This window comes from Anastrepha ludens, chromosome 4 (assembly GCF_028408465.1).
Source record: "Anastrepha ludens isolate Willacy chromosome 4, idAnaLude1.1, whole genome shotgun sequence".
In the NCBI taxonomy this organism is placed as follows: domain Eukaryota; kingdom Metazoa; phylum Arthropoda; class Insecta; order Diptera; family Tephritidae; genus Anastrepha; species Anastrepha ludens.
In genome coordinates this window covers 4646995-4664398 of record NC_071500.1, presented here as the reverse complement: position 1 = coordinate 4664398, position 17404 = coordinate 4646995, and the positions used below count along the sequence as shown (strand labels likewise).

Here is a 17404-nt window from a genome sequence, read left to right as displayed (position 1 = left end):
CGAATATTTGCCTGTGCTCGTATTGGTATTGGTCGCCCAACTGAATGACCAGCGGCAAATTTTCACGCACACTTTATCATTTGTTTGTGTATGCAGGAGAACACACACACACATACGACTATGTGTACATGTATACATTCGAATGGTTGAGTTGTTTTACATTTCCCTCTAAAAAAATACTCAAAACGGAAATTTGAATTCCTTGCGTTTGTGTGGAAACTTGAGTGTTTTCCATTTGCCAAATTTTTCATAAATACATATCTAAACGTATGCATGTATGTATGTATAAATGATTTTATGTGTGCATGCATTATTTATCATGGCAGACGAGTTTTTCTGTTAATTAAATTTATTAATATTTATTTGCAATTATTTAGAGTACCTCAAGCGTTTCCATAAGTACGAGCGGGGCAAATAGAGTACATGCGGAGTGTTCTTAAAACTCGCCAAGCCGCTGAAAATATTACATGCATTTAACTTCTGTTTGCTTGTACACTCATGCAAACGCAAATTGTCTAGAAAATAAATACATTTTTTTTAAAATACGTTCCCATAACTTTACTAAAAAGAGCTTAAGCATACATAAGCAACTATTTGAAGCCTTCAGCATTTTAGAAAAGAGCGAAAGCCTGCCCATATATACATACATACCTATAAGTTAAGTGTGCGTTTGCAAAGTTCTTTAGACAAATTTCCATCGAACTCTCGAATGTTAGGAAAAGTTCATGTAAGCCGGGTTCGATTAGCGACTTCCCTGCTCGCTCAAGGTCGTCTCTGCTCGCTTAACCCTATACCTTAAAACAAGGAGTGGAAGACGTGATCGTACTTCCGTGCCGAAAATGTGAGCTTCGTATCGGTTACGAGCTGACTTTTTCTAGACAAAAGTGAAGGCCTCGTAACAAACACGAGATTGTTTTTACGCACCAGAAAAGCTGTTATCGGAAGCAGCACGCATAATCGTCGCTCCAAGCAAGGGGTTAATAGGAAAGCAACAACTAATTACGCGAGCTTTGCATAACTGCTTAGCTCTTAAGCCACTTACTAATATCAGTGCTCATATATATAGGAGCGATTCCAATCAAGTGATTTTGGACAAGGTCTTCAATTTTTCTGAAAATTTTATTTTAATGTATAAATAAACTGTATGCCAATTTTGAAAAAAAAATATATTAACATCTTCATTTTAAATAATTTTAATGAAAATCAGGGAAAATATAGCCGTTTACAGATATCTGTCCTCTTAAAAATTTATATGCGTATACATAATTAAAGAAATAACAATTTTGTTGTTTTGTTGAAAAATTCTGGCGAAATATTTTTTTTGTCTTCTTGTTTTTCATTGTTCTTTTTAACATTTTTATAATTTTCTTTTTGCCATATTATATAACTAAAAAAAAGTTGTTTTTTAATTTGAAAATTTTTTTTTTCGAGTAAAATTTTTGTCAAGCATTCTTGTTTTTTTTTTCATTTTTGTAAAGCAACTCAAATTTGTTGCTAGTTTTTTTCATTAATAATGAAGACTATTCTCAGTAGTACCACAAAGCTTCATAATTCAGATTCCTTTAAACTTTTTGAGATATATACAGTTAAAAAAATGCCTAAAAAATTTTTTTCTGTAAGATTTGTGTTACACATTTGTTTCCGTTTTTGAAAAACAACCCGTTTCAATTTCTAATTTTTTTCATTAATAATAAAGTCTTTTCTCAGTAGTGCCACAAAGAGTTATATTCAAATACGTAGAGTGAATCAGTGAAATCAATGCAAAATGCAGCTGCAGCAAAGCAGGCGTACTCGTATTTTATGGCCATTTACAAATCGATCAAGGCGTTGCTGCATTTTTCACTGGTTCGCGTTGCGTATTTCAAAGTAACTCCAAAAGTTAATGGAATCACACTCTTAGACTTTCAGAGATTACTAAAAATAGTCACAGCTGTTGGCGAAAATAAGAAAAAATTAGGGGTAGGCTCAAAACTTTTTCTCAAAAATGGCAAAAAATGTCACAAATTAAGAAAAAACTCCCACTTTTAGACTGTCAGGAATTATGTATTTGTAAAACAAAATTATTTAAAAAATTTGAAATTATATCTTTTTTTTATAAATTTAAAAAATAAATTTTTTTTCTAATTTTAATTTAAATTTTTTTTTAATTATTTACTAAGAATAAAAAACTAAATGGCTTTAAAAAACTATACCAAACAAAACTGTATTGACTTTTCTTTAAGCCATTCTTCTCTTAAGAATATATTAATGGCTTCTTTCGCTTACTTTTTTATTTATTTTATAAGATTTTGCTTGGTGTATCTAGTCGGTAGAGTCACATACGACTATTAAATACTCAATAAATTGAAATTAAAAATTTTTTAAAATTTCATATTGAATAAATCTCAAAATTATAAAATTTTTTAATTTCGCAAGCCCCATTGAACTGAAAAATATAATGCATGGCTCGTACATCTTTTGCTCAACATTTGGTTTATCTTTCCCTTCAATTCGTAAGTTAAGTATTGATGCTGCCCTTCAAATGGATAAATATACAATTTTAGGTCAGCTCCCGAACAGCCATAGGTTATACTCACAACTCTCTCACGGTAGATACGTTCCATGAGAAAAGCTTGCAAAAAAACTTTTATAAAAAAATGCATGCGTCATATAGTAAATTTGGGGATATGATAAGATGAGAGAACTCTAAATATTTTCACAAAAAAACCGTACAAAAGAAGTAAAATTTAATCCACATTACATAAATGCAAACAATAAAAATGTTTATTTTTAATAGAAAAAAATAAAATTAGTGTACAGTCGAAAATTAATACTTGATAGATGAAGTTTACGCAGTCAGTGTCAAAAAGCAGCTCGAGTCTCCGGTTGCTTACAAGACGTCATATGGCGCAACAAAGTAATGAGCACAAAAAGCAAAGTAAGGATTTATAAAACTTGCCTTCGACCATTAAGGCACGCGCAGACACAACAGCTACAGAAGTGCTATCTCAACTATCGAAATGCGCACAGAGGGACTTAATCAATCATACTCGATGAGATCTAATGAGGTATCAAGACATAAGCGAAATGTGCGAAATACTCGATTTAGGAAAATGAAGCCACAAAAGAAGATGAGATTGGAAGCAACATGTCCCCAACATGACCGACGGCCGCTTGGCAAAACTGGTGATAACCGGAAATAGGATGATAATTCTACATAAGAGGAAGAAGAAGGGGAAAATTCAAACCAAAGGTAAAAAACATATACAAATTTATATTGAAATTAGGAAGAAATTAGCTCTTCTGTCAGGTTTATTCAAATTCTTAACAGCTTTTGTTGGTTTTTTCAAGTAACAAAGTCTAAGCGACTGTTTTTTGTTCAGTTTTGTGGAGTTGTTCTTACAAGGTGGCGCAAAATGAATTTATAACGGAAAACTTATAATTTTTTCAAATGTCCTCATACGTCAGAACTATCACTTATGAACTCGACAGCTGCAGCATACAAACAGGCAAGCAATGAGGCGCCTAAAGCCCAAATTCAAGATTCCTCTCACTTAAAATCATTCTTTGTTTTAGTAAAAAAAATTGTTCAAAAACGAAATAGGATGATTAATTTCAAAATTGTGGAAATTTCCTTAAAAAAATATAAATCTATTCAAGTTCAAAGAGCACTGGTGGCACAATCGGTCCTTATTTGCCACACAGCGTGCTTAAAAATCGATTTATTGCAGGGTTCAAGACACCATTGATGCCATGCGAAAAAAAAAGTATAAGTTTGAAAGAGTTGCAAAAGTTGAACTGATCAAATGAACCACGTAACTCGTAGCCGCGGCGTCCATATGTCGGCTATCTTCAAAAAATCAATGCCTTGAAATTCTAGTGAATAATTATAATAAGAAAATGCAATCTAACAATATGTCTGCTTCATATTAAAATTTTAAGTTCCCAAGTTCACCTTTCATGCAAAGACACTAAATGGTTCAGCAAAGGGACAGATAAATCGAGCATTTCAATTTAACCTAGTTTTTGGCTTATATAATATATGCCGTTCCTTCCAGTGACAGTCACTTCAACCTACATAAGCTGCAACTTTCTGTTCCTCTCTAACTAGTTTGTAAGTAGTTACAATGTATGTGGTCTCAATGCCTTCAGTGCATTCTTCTTGGTTAACGAAATTTGGATTTAACTAAGCCTTATGAATTCTTAATCTCATAACTTTTTTAATAAAATAGTAAAGTAAAAAAATATATTATAACTTATTTAATAAAATAGTAAGCACAAGACTTCTTCTTTTTCAAGCCACTTTCACATTTTGCTAAAATTTAAGTTCTCAAAAGAGGTAGTTTGCCAGCATGCAGAAGCATAGACTTTCAGCAAATTTATGAATTTTTCAGAATATCAGCTAAAAATAAATCGAAATTGCTCCAAAAACAAAATAAATCATACATACATACGTTAGTATGCGTCCATGCAACTATTGCCCAGCTAATTTTCGCCCCCTCACCTCTTTCCATCACAGAATCATCATCCGCTTGTACTAATTACAGGTGAAAATCTCATTTTCTCAATATAGCCCACTTCGAGATGACCGAATTGACCCGAACACATTAGCCACCAAACCACTCAATTCTTGTAGCGAACGAGGAGCTCGTGAAATGGATAAACGAAGAACTCGTAATCGGAAAAAGCAACAAAGATTCTAATAGTTTCCACACTCGTCTTTTTACTCACTGCAATTAACACTTACAGAGGACAGCTGGTGTGAGCAGAGCGTGAAAAATTCAATAAAAGCACACACGCACACACATTCCTTCTTATAAATACATGCATACACACATATATATGTATGTACATTTATAATTTTTATACGCCTAGGTTGGTATTCAAATATGTAGAATTGTGGCAACAGAAAAACAACAACAAGAAAGAAATTTCAAAAGCTATGAGGAGGCAAATTGTGTACTCAAGTGCCTTCAGAATGTCTAACGGTACGCACAGTTCACTCAAAACGTCGAAATGCGCCAACAAAAACAATTGGCAACACACACATTACACACATGCACACAAACAAGAAAATGTGCTCACACATTGTGTAGAATCGGCCGAGAAGAAATTCCCACTCGAAAATAATTGCCACGTCTCGGTGGGTAGAAATAGATGAAAAGATCGGCAGCCAGCGCCAAATTTACGAAATACTCTTTATTCGAACGACACCGGGATCTCTTGTTCAGTAGATCACCAGCCTTTCTCCGACGTTTATTACGAATCATTCGGTGACTCGGTGACAACTACAACTTTTGTGTGTGGAGTGCGAAAAGATTTCAATTTAGTTTCACGCCTACAAATTTTTGTTACTGGAGGATAACAACTGCATTGCAGGGAATTCGAAATTTTTTCACCACAATATCCAGACACAAGACGCGGCCGATAACAAAGTGTTCACCTGAGTGAAAAACTTATCATAATTTTAATTTAAAAATTACACAAATAAAATATACATAAATTTTAATTTTATAAATTAAATTTACAAACAAGTAAAATGTCCTCGTCGCAAGCAGTACGCTCTTCGAAATACTCCTATAGGGCCACCTCAACTGGACCGAGTGGAGCCGATATCTCCATTGAATACAGCGCTGATTTGGCCGCCCTCTCACGCTTGGAGGTAAGCCGCCTGCCGTTAAAACAAAAGCCAAGCACAACCAAAAACCAAAAAACTTAAAAAAGAATGCCAAAAAATGTAGAAAAAACTGAAATTTGAAAAACAATTAATTTTTGACAAAAAAAAAAATAAACAAAACTCTTTAAAATGAGGCGAAAAATGTGAAGGAAATTATTTCAACCGATATGTCCACCTGATCCTCGAATCTTCCAACGACCGTTCGCCTCATTGCGGCACAGTGATGTGACAAAAAAAACGAAAAGTTGAGGATTTTGCTGCAAAGCAGAGTGAAAAATGTGCTCACGCGGATTTGTATAATGAAAAACGAACGACTAATACACTTACGCACATTCATATGTACATGTATGTACGCTTGTATGTATTTGTGCTAGACGAATTATGTAATAAAACGAAAAACGTCAAGCAGAGAATTTGTGAAATATGTACGAGTATTTTTGGTACGCGAAAGGCTTAAAAAAGGCACTGAACAATGTACTTACATACCTTTTTATGTATTGTATGTATGTATGTACATATGTGCATGTGAAAATGCATTCATAAAATACATTAAAAAGGAAGGAGCCTGTGAATTGTGACAATGCGTAAAAATAGCAAAAATAATAAAAAAAAATTTAATTGTTTTTTTTATGCAAATTCGTGAAATAACAAACATTCTAATTTAAAGCACGCGCGCGTCTAATGTTAAAATAACAACAACAAAAACAAAAATTACCTTAATAATGTGAGATTTTCAAATTTCGCTTTACTTGCAGGATAAAATCCGTTTGCTCCAAGATGATCTTGAAGCCGAACGTGAATTGCGCCAAAGGGTGAGTATTGGGTGCCGGGGGTGACCTACAAATTCAACTCAATCTGTGTACTTTAGAGATAACAGAAATTCATTTATTAAATTTTTAGATGTTACAACTCATTTCACAAACAAAGTAAGCAAAGTAAAATGAAAATTAGTTAAAGTCTGCACGAATACCAATGCGTACAAACACATTTTTCATAGGGATATCTTGTGGTTAGTCATCTAATATTTTCCAAGATGTTCTTACTCATTTGTTTAGAAATATCAAATAATGCAGAGTTTTCATGAATAAAGTAACTAGAGGTGTGTATATGGTAACATTTATTGCATAACGGCGAAAATGTATTAAAATAAAAAATAAATTAAGTAATTGGCCGCGCTCCTTCTCCTATTTGTCACAGGTGTCTTAATGTTGTTCTAAAATATATCAGTAGAAAAGCCGTAATTATATTATTATTCCATTTAAAAAACTGTAACTACCAGAGCTTTCAGTGTCCAAGCTTACCCCATTTGCCTGGTATAGCACCGGTAGTCTCTTCTTAAAAATAATCACATCTTCATCTTCATTTAACCAAACTCAAAAGCAGACATCAAAATATTCCCAAAATTAGCGCTGATTTTCCAGTTGTTAGTCAAAGTTTTAGCCAACATTTGTTAATAAAACACAGTGAAAAGTTTTCATTCAAACACCAACATTAATTTGCTACCTTTAAAGTACTCCACTCCAGTTGCTGTATAAATCCCCCACAATTTTTTCACGCACACATTAACATTTTTTTTATTAGAGCTTTCATGCATCGTCCCCAACATTGTTGTTTTATGACTTGCATAACCTCAAATTTGTGCTCAAAGTTCAAATTTCAGTTTTGTGAGAGAGGAAAAGCCACTTAGGATCAGATCTGGTTAGAACAGTGGTTGAGGAATGATATTTATGGTATTTTTTAACTTACGTTCGTCCAAATTGCTTGCTTCACGCAAAGATCCGTTGTTTCCATGTAGCATCCACGACTTACTGTTTTTATTACAGTAATTTTTGGTGAACTTCCTCACACAGAAGCCTTGAAACATCCAAAAAGCAGCATTTATGGCCCCTGCCACGCGAATGCTCCAAGCAACTCAACGCAAATGTCAAATCCGAATAGAACTGTGACCAAATTTACATCCCCATGGATTTATAAAGACTAGTTTACTTCTTAGTTGTATTCTTATAATCGTCCTATTATAATAATTGCTCATCTAGAACTAACTAAACTAACGGCATGGACTGTGAACCAAACTTTTGTACTGCGAGTTTTTTTTTCAAAATCGCAAATCTTGCCAAATTGCTTCAAACGCCACTGCGATTTTTTCAATAGAAAACAATGCAGAATCTGCAAAACGAAGAAATGAAGAGTGAGCGAAAGTGGACTGCAAATGAAAAGTGAATTGTAAAAAAACTGCAGCCACAAATTCGACGTGGAGCCGCAAACAGTTTGCTAATTATAAATTACCCTTGCGTGCCGCAACGAATGATAATGATGTGCATTGAACTTCAATCGCATCATGCTTTCATCGAGCTGCGCGAAGTAGGGACGTTCAGCTTTCGGCCGATAATGCGCGAAGATTTTGATTGAAAGTTACAAAACAGCCGTACCGCGCACACACACACATAGGCAACCCACAGCGAAGCCCAAGAAAACAGGCAAAATGAAAATGAAAAATTTACGAAAATTCCGCAAACAATGGCAGGGTAATCCAAAATGCAACAATACGAAAGTAAATGCAAATGGAAGAGGAGGCAAAAAATGTATGCAAAATATGCAACGGTTAAGAAGCAACAGCGCGATATTCCCAGTTGCTCATACGCAATGGTGTACCAGTTGGAAGTGGAAGGTGTAAGGAGGGAGAATAAAAATATGCTTAGCAAAGAATTCGTTACACTGTTGAGGAAGCAATCCAAATAGGAATGGGAACGGGAATGGGAAGTGTTGCGTGGCGTGGCGTTGCGACAAATTTAGAAAACAATCCTGCCCTGGGTGAGCCCAAAAACTGGCAGACACTGCAATCAACCGGGAATGCATATCGATAGTGCATTGAATTGAAATGAAATAATTACGTTAGTGGGCGCAAATAGTTATAAAGCTAATACAAAAACACTTTTGGTCAGTGGCAGTATGACAGCACAAATTTTGAATTTCATGTTGCGAACTCCGCATTTTCACTCATCATTAACAGCTGTTGTCAAGCCACCAATCGCATGTTAGAAAAAAAATGAAAAATAAAGGAAATACATACGCACGCACAAAAACTAAGCTCCTCCACATGTGTCCGTTGGCGTAATAACAAGAACGGTCAGAATAAGGCGAGAGAGCGACGGCGAGTGGCTGGCAATGCTAATTTTAGCAGCGACATTCAATACAAATGATTAAAAATTTCACATTAGCCGAATATTAGGAAATAGCCGAGAATTCTACACAGACACACATATGTGAATGTAGCTGAACCACTACAGCTACACACTTATTTCTTTCAAAGTGAATATCTGCTCCAAAGGCAATGGGTATTTTTCAATTTCTAAAAAACGCTCAAAAACTTTTTGGACCATTAACTAAACGCACAAAAGAAAATTGAAGAACAATGGAATTTGTGAACACTGAAAGAAGTCAAGTAATCCAATGCGAGATGAGCATGAAAAACTGCGTTTGTATGTGTCTCACTGTATGTTTTATTCACTCGAATTTTTATACACTCTTATGCGCAACTATGCGTTGTATGTTCGTGTGTGTGTGTCTGTAAATTATTTTCTGTGCCATTGCGGTATATTTGTGCTGTTTAGCTGCCTTAGTCATACAGATGTACGAAGATGTCAAAAAATATGTCAAACAACATGTTGTTTCTCATCAAAGCGAGCTGGGGCGTTAAAAATTGTTTTTGTTTTTCTTTTGAAATTTGGCTTTTTGAATATCCACATTTACGCTAAACAATATTTTAGGCAAACTACATACATTTCTCAAATGCTTATTGTATAAAGCGAGTTATTGTTCCCACTTTCCTTTATATCAGATATTATTAAATCATTAAATTTATCAAAATATCATCAAATAGTCAGAATATTCAAAATAGAGTTAGTTGCAAAATTTTCATTGTAGAAAGGCGCGGTTGCAGCGTACACTCAGGGACACTAGTATTGAACCACTTCAAAAGCTCTTTTTCTTGCGAAAGAAATCCTTGAAACACTCGTAGCTTTCATATTTATTTAGACACGGCCGCCATAGCCGAATGGTTGTGTGCGTGAGTGGGAATCGGTTGCTCTTACGTTCGATACCCACTCGGAACATGAAAAGTAAAATATACAGGATGATTTCTTGACTAGCAACTTCGTTCCTATAAGTGCGTTTCTGCTATGAAAAGGCTTCTCATGAAAATCAGCTACCATTCGGAGTTTATTCAATTGTAAGTCCCTTCAGTAGTAGAACAACTTTAAAGCGCACACCACGGATTGGCGATCAAATGCCTAATAATGGATGTATGCGCCAATTATATATACTATTTATTCAGATCTGCATAGATGTATACTAGGGTGGGCCAACTTTTTACCGACATTGCTGCTAGCAGGTCTGGATTAAGCTTAAAATTATAATAAAACAGTTTAAAGTCCAAGCTAATTTCAAGCGCGCCACACCAAATTTTAAAAGAGCTGCCTTTAATTACTATGAATAATATTTTTCTTATAATACGGGTAAAAAAAATTTTACTTGGTCTTTTTTTTGGTGCGAAGAATTTATTCTTGATATCTATAATTTAAAGAATCGTAGGATGGCAAGATGTAATTTTTTCATATGTAACTCAAATTAAAGATTTTCAAAAATTTAAAAAACAAATTGTTTTAAATTAAAAAAAAAATTAATTTACTTACTTTAAAAAATTAAAATAAATTTAAATTAAAAAAAAATTTTAACTTAAAACTAAATTTTAAATAAAAAATATATTATTTATTAATATTATATATTAAAAATAAAATATATATAATATTATATAAAATATTTAAAACGAATTGTTTTGATAAAGAAAACATAAATTAATTGGTTTTAAACCAAAAAAAATGTATTTAAATTTAAAATATGTGCTACAATCTTTAAAACTTTCAAATTTTCATTTTGATAAAAAACAATTTATTTTTATAAAAAAAAAAAACAATTTTATTTTAATTTTCAATAAAATAAAATAAAAACACAATTTCTTTTAACTTTTTTTTCAACTATATAAAATTTCATGAATATAAAAAACAAAATTTTTAATTGGTTTTTATAAAAAATTTTAATTTAAATCTTTTAAATTTTTTTTTCGAAAATTTAATTTTTTTACAATTAACAACGTATTTAAAATTATCAAATTTTCGTTTTAATAAAAAACAATTTATTTATTTTTATTAAAAAAAAAACAATTTTTTTATTTTCTTTTTTTTTTTTAATTAACAACGTATTTTAAATTTTCACGTTGATAAAAACCAATTTAGTTTTTGTGTAAAAAAAAACATTTTTTTGTCAAAAAACAAATTTTTTTTTCGAAAAAAAACTTTGTTTGCAATTAACAGCGTATTTAAAATTTTCAATAAAATAAAATAAAAATTCACAATAAAAATAAAAAAATGGTTTTTTATAAAATGTTTTTTATTTTGATTAAAAACGATTTATTTTACCCTTTTTTATCAAAAAACAATCTTTTTTGTTTCATCTTCTTTCGAAAAGTAATTTTTTTTACAATTTGCAACGTATTTCAAACTATTTTACTTTTACATCCAATTTATTTTCAATCCGAGGTGTCTTTTTCTACTTTCTATCCTCACTGCCTCTCTGTTTTTATTTAATTAAATAGCTTTTGCTAATATTTGGTGAGCTCGAAATCGACAATTTTATGTAGAATCAAAATTCGCTAAAAATATGTCGAATAAAATTGTTCCACATACAATGGCCCGCCCTAATGTACATAATTTACTAACATATTACTACAAGGAAATATATAATTTCTTCAACTATTAATTCGAGAGAATTCATTCACTTCATTATAAAAACTAAACTAAGAAAGTATCAACAAAACCGCATTCTTTATTGGGCTTCAAATATTAATTTTCGAATTATCTGTATCGAACGCAGCCGTAAAATCATCCTCGATTGCACGCATTCGTATTTGTACGTGCGCACATTTGCATATTTTAAAAATTTATTCTCGAACTTTTCTTCTTCACGAGGTCAGCTGGCCGTACAGTCTCTGCTTTATTGGCAACGCCTGACCGCATACGCGCTGTCCGCTTTTAAGATGATTTGGCGGCACACTCTAGTCGGCGAGCTGGTGTTTATGATCATTTTGTACTATTATACAATTGTGTGTGTGCCTTTTAATGAGTCACTGCAAAGTGTGTGTCCATGTGTCACTCGTTTATTTTTGAAAAATAATTTTTCGTTGTTTGAGTTCCCATATTTCGTTGACTATTCACTTGCGCTGCCTTGCTTTTAATTCCACCGGCTATTGGATGTTTCATTCCTCCCAGAAATAGTTGTTTATTCACTGGCCAAATAAGCCTCGCGCTGGATAACATTGTAATGTGTGACTCGGGCATACCTGGCATTCGAAAATTGCAATTCAATTTCGATTGCGACCAATCGCCAGCGGCATAAAAGTACATACACATCTGTACTTGTGTTAATAATTTGCGAATTTTAATATTTTGCAGCTACACTTCATAACGATTCACACACTCACCTATACATATGAGAGCAAATGTGTGTATTACGTTTAGGCAGAGAATGCCCATAAAATGCACAATTACACACGCAACCTACAATGTTAGAATATCTTCATATATGTATGTATGTATGCGTATGTACGCATGTGTGTACCTACCCAGCAGGAAAGTTACACTAGTACCAAAATAGCACGCTTCTGAAAAATCATCAACATCGTGACACCATCTTCACATCATATAATATATATATATATATATATATACAATATAATTGGCGCGTTCACCCTTTTTGGGTGTTTGGCCGAGCTTCTTCTCCTTTTTGTGGTGTGCGTCTTGGTGTTGTTCCACAAATGGAGGGACCTACAGTTTCAAAACGACTCCAAACGGCAGATATTTTTATGAGGAGCTTTTTCATGGCAGAAATACACTCGGAGGTTTGCCATTGCCTGCCGAGGGCGACCACTATTAGAAAAAACTTTTTCTTAATTTTGATCTTTCACCGAGATTCGAACTGACGTTCTCTCTCTGAATTCCGAATGGTAGTCACGCACCAACTCATTCGGCTACGGCGGCCGCCCGCTTCCTTTACTGGACTAAATATTCTCCTTAATATCTTTCGCTCAAAGCGTTGCAGGTGGTTCTCAATGTCGATGGTCATAACCCATGCTTCGCAGCAGCTATTAGTCTTATAGATTTGTAGCTTACACGACCATGAGAGCAGTTTGTGCTTGAGCAGTTTAAATGCGAAAAGTAATTTCTGTCGGCAGCTTGAATTCTATAGCTTACGCAGTTTAAGGGTCCACCATGCTGCTAAGGTTTATAGCCAGGTATTTGAAGGTTTCCACTTTTTAAAAAGTATGTGAACCAGCATCCAGGTTCCTGTAGTAAATGGTGTTGCTTGACCTTACGAGGAAAGGTTGCTCTTCCATACAAAAGCAAAATTGTGAATTTTACAGGACGATTCCCGCGAAAGTGCCAGTTTTCCAATAGCACAGGCCTAGAATTAAACTCAACAGAGGTCATTTGATACCTTCTGCCTAGTACTATTTTTTCGTCCGCAGTGAGCGACCTCGCACTGCTTTTATTGTTGGGTGTTATGCGAAATATAGTATTCTAGGTCCGTTTTTCATAGTCGCTAAGGAAATTTTCATTTTTTTTCTGAATTGCTCGTCAAGTATTAAGTATTAATTCAAAGTATAAACTCAGTAATTTGCATTTTAATGAATTAAAAAAGAAGTATGGCTCTTTGCTCCTCCTTCGAACCATAGGATATAGTATTAATAATAATAATTGAATTTAAAAAGGCCAGATATCGTGATAATCGCACAACGTTACTATCTGATGTCGCAAGATACTTCATCTATGACTCTATAACTGAGCAAAATTTTTGAGTTGATTACAGTTGATAGACAACAAAATGGTGCGGAAGCGCTAGTTGGATTCTGGATGAATCACCACTTTAACAGTTGATAGAAGGACTTTCAAAGCCGCGTCACTATCTGAAAGTATGTAAATGTAGGTTCGTCTCCTTTGCCTACAGAGATATTCCCTTCACGCATATCTCGATTGCATGTATTTCTGCTGAAATTTTTTTGTTGCCTACCTCAGTAGACTTTGCTCAGTAAATTTCTTTTGATCGCGATGCAGGTTAGCTTAATAATAATAATATCAGCGCTAGAAATTTAAATCATTAGTTCCATTTTTCCTGCGGGGTATGTGCACACATTAAGCCGGGTCGGTGGCGCTGTATTCAAAAAATCGCTTTGAGTCAATTTTCGATCCATAATTTTCGTACATTTTTGCTCCAAATATTTTGTGACTTTTTTATTGCCATACATAAAATGAAGCGTGATTTTTTTATAGCTAAAAATCGATCTCTTTTCTACTATTTACATGCGTTTATATGTATGTATGTATGTATCCTTGTACAATGCTCATTTAATGAAGTTGCCAAGTGATTTATACACATTTTGCTTACTATGTGTTTGTGTAAATTTTATGTATGTATGTGTGTGTATGAAGCATTCGCCGAACATTCCATTTATTCTGCACACACACACAAAGCCATACATTCTCCGAATATAAATTTTACATGCATTAATCGTTAGGCCCGCACACCTCAGCGTTTCGACTTTGTATGCTCGCAAATTGGGCGTCTTCCATCACCTCTGTGTGGCCAGCTCTTCGCTTCTGCCAAACCTCATCAAAATAGCCGCACAAACGACTTCCAAGTGTTCTTTGCTGTATAGCAGTTTCTTTATTTTATTCGCTTTTGAAATTTGTAATGATTTTTAATTATATGAATTAGGTCATGCTAAATACATACACACGCACACGCATGCGATGCTTTTTGTGTATTTCCACCATTTTAATTAAAATTATTGTATAAAAATATTTTCATACATAATAAATTTCATATTTATGTACTCGTGTTTTTATTATATTTACTATTCCTGAGATTTTGAAGGTGGCTCGAGAGTGTAGAAAGTATGTGTGTATGTATGTATGCACATTTAATAACGCCCACCAAGCCTTGTAAGTTCGGATGCACATTGCAATTCGGTGTTTGTGTATAGGTTTACAAGTACTTCTGTACAAACTTACAAGCGCACGCGTGTGTGGTGTTTCAGCATTTATAAACTTTTTGGCATTTGGCCAATGCATTTTCACGGTATGGCACGCACACAAAAATTGAATTTAATAAATGCCATATTATTCAAAAAATGTATATTTTAGCACTCAAACTGTTGTTATTGCGGCGGGTGTCGGTAGCTGCCTTGGATTCTAGTAATGCTTGGCTTATAAGGCTGGCATTCATATAAATTATTGTAATAAAATTTTACCTGCGTGAAATTCGCTATGAAAAGTATTCGATGTGGAGAGCGCTCCATAAATTATTCGAAAAAAATTCACAAAATATTTCAATTACTTCATTATTTTTACAATATATTTAATGCGCGATTACAAAATGAGTAGAAGACTTTGATAAAAATTACCATACAGCGAAAATAGAAATGATATAAACCTCCGACTGCTTTTGTCCAGTTCCTGCTACCATTCGGGCTTTGGGTCTGCTTTTTCTTAAATTGTAAGGGACCAATTCCAATCGCACTCTGCAGCCATTAGTAAACGAAATATTTTATACAAATTATATGTTTCATTTCCTAAAAAGTCGGATCAAAAATAATAGAAGCACATAAAAAGGTGAATAAAGCAACTGCCGAATCGCACTTAGGAAGGTCGTTTGAAAAGTTCGTGCAAAAATAAAAACTACTTAATTGTTTGGATGTAGTCTCTTTACACATTTCGTCCAACGTCCACTTCTAGTCTGTGAATCCATTCCGAATAATAAGAAAAATAGTCATTCATTTCTAGAATCACCTCCTCGTTTGTATAAAATCTTTTTCCCGCCAGCCATTTCTTCAAACTGGGGAACAAATAATAGTCCGAAGGATCCGAGAGAGCTACGTTTAGCGAGAAGGGGGGATGTGAAACGAGTTGGAACCCTACTTCGATTCATTTTTCGACCACAAGGGCTGAGGCGTGAGCTGGTGGTAAAGGAAAATCACTCGACTTTCTTGATTCACACGAATGCCAAACACAAAGAAATAGACCGATCTGGCTGAAAAGTTAGTGTTTGACCTTCCAAGGGGTGCTACTAACTAAACATAGCCGCGCTGTACGCCAGTAGTGCCATCCCTGTGACTTTGTGCGGACTTAAACGACACTGGTATGAAAAAAATTTGTGCGTAGGAACCATTACTAAGAACTTAGGCGAGCTTATCCTCCAATTTGTGGAGGTGTGTTGTTGTCCTACCAATAATATTTTGATGTTTATACTCGTATCAGAAAGATACATCGAACCAATGCATGTGAAGCACAAGTACCGTCGCTTCAGGTGGCCATAAAATAAATAAGAATTCATATTTACAATACCGGCCTTAAGCCCTTCTAGCGCCGTCAAGCGCCATCTGATATTTTCATTGAAAAGTTTAACATATTTTAGCATAAACGCACTCAGTACCTATTGATATTTAAGCCATATTATACAATATTAATAAAAATTCATATCGGCAAAAAAATGGAAGTAAATAGTGAACATTTTCGCACGATCATTTTTCACAATTTTCGACTTGGATTACAAAAACCATAGTACAACAATAAACTAAAATGAACGGTGAGTAAGCAGTTTTCTTTAGCACAATAAGTTACATAAGTCGCGGTGCACTATGGGCCAATATGTAAATGTAATGTAATACTACGCGAAAAGACTGGTGTAATAAATTTTCTCTTGGTGGCTATTCGCTGTCAGAATTATTATTCAAAAATTATCGGTGCTAAGCGCAAAATGATTGTGCAAAATCATGATACCTCAAACTGAGAGATTTAGGCATCCTTTGACATTAATGAGACGCGCATCAATAAGGTTTTGCATGATCACCTTGTGATAAAAAATAGAGGCTCGAGTTGGATCCTTAGCATTTAAAAAAACGTTATGGAAATGCGACTGGACAATTGAGTGCATATAAAAGTGTTTTGACTATTATGGAGAATATTTTGGATAACTAAAATTGTTTGGCCAGAAATATAAATAGCAAATACGATGCAGGTTCTGTGTTTGTGAGATTTTAAAAGCAAGACGTTGAATACTAGTACTCTAGTAGTACTCTCCTTCAGCTCTTTTTTTCTGTTTCTTCCCATACTTCTTCTTCGCCAAATAGCGCAAAGTAACGGTGCAAAATGTCAAGCTCGGTTCGCTTCGGTTTTTCCTCCGAAATGGACGAATTTGATTCTTTGTCCAAGTGGGCATCGTTTGGGCCGTCGCATGATCGAGGTGGTAATTTGATGAACACTTGCTGAGAGATGACTCAATCATCAAATTTCTCCTTCAAAACTTCGAGTACTGCGCCAGCTTGTTGCAATGAAAGTTCGGATATATCGATATTGTCGAGCTCTAGCTACAGAGATTCGATTAGCATCACTCTGTACCGATAACTTTCACGGCAACGTTTCGAAAGAAATGAGTTCCTATGGTGCCGCCTTGCCATAAACTGCTTCAAATAGTCAATCTTAGGGAATGTATTGATACTTGGTTATTGAAACTGTGGATTTTGCTCAAATAACAGCAATTGTAAGTGACATATATTTTGAGCAAAAAATGGAATTCCTCCGAGATGACATTTTTTGAAGAAAAGCATTTTTGCAACTGAGCCGTATTTTCTAAAATATT

The 17404-nt window shown here is 34.2% G+C and overlaps 2 protein-coding genes across 6 annotated transcripts in view; one reads left to right on the top strand and one right to left on the bottom strand.

Annotated features, from left to right (window-relative positions):
* The window catches only part of LOC128862087 (FH1/FH2 domain-containing protein 3), a 228145-nt gene extending 220529 nt beyond the window's left edge, over nucleotides 1-7616 (bottom strand). The window contains exon 1 of one of the 5 annotated variants that reach the window (XM_054100507.1): nucleotides 7403-7616. In XM_054100507.1, the coding sequence (XP_053956482.1) occupies nucleotides 7403-7447 (45 nt within the window). In that variant the 5' untranslated portion in view covers nucleotides 7448-7616. The remainder of the gene's footprint in view (nucleotides 1-7402) is intronic. The other 4 variants (XM_054100505.1, XM_054100506.1, XM_054100502.1 and 1 more) reach the window with 4 other exon arrangements.
* Nucleotides 5164-17404, top strand: part of LOC128862089 (paramyosin, long form) — a 32623-nt gene continuing 20382 nt past the window's right edge. Inside the window, exons 1-2 of the mRNA XM_054100511.1 lie at nucleotides 5164-5641; nucleotides 6412-6468. Coding sequence (XP_053956486.1) covers nucleotides 5519-5641; nucleotides 6412-6468 — 180 coding nt within the window. The 5' untranslated portion in view covers nucleotides 5164-5518. The remainder of the gene's footprint in view (nucleotides 5642-6411; nucleotides 6469-17404) is intronic.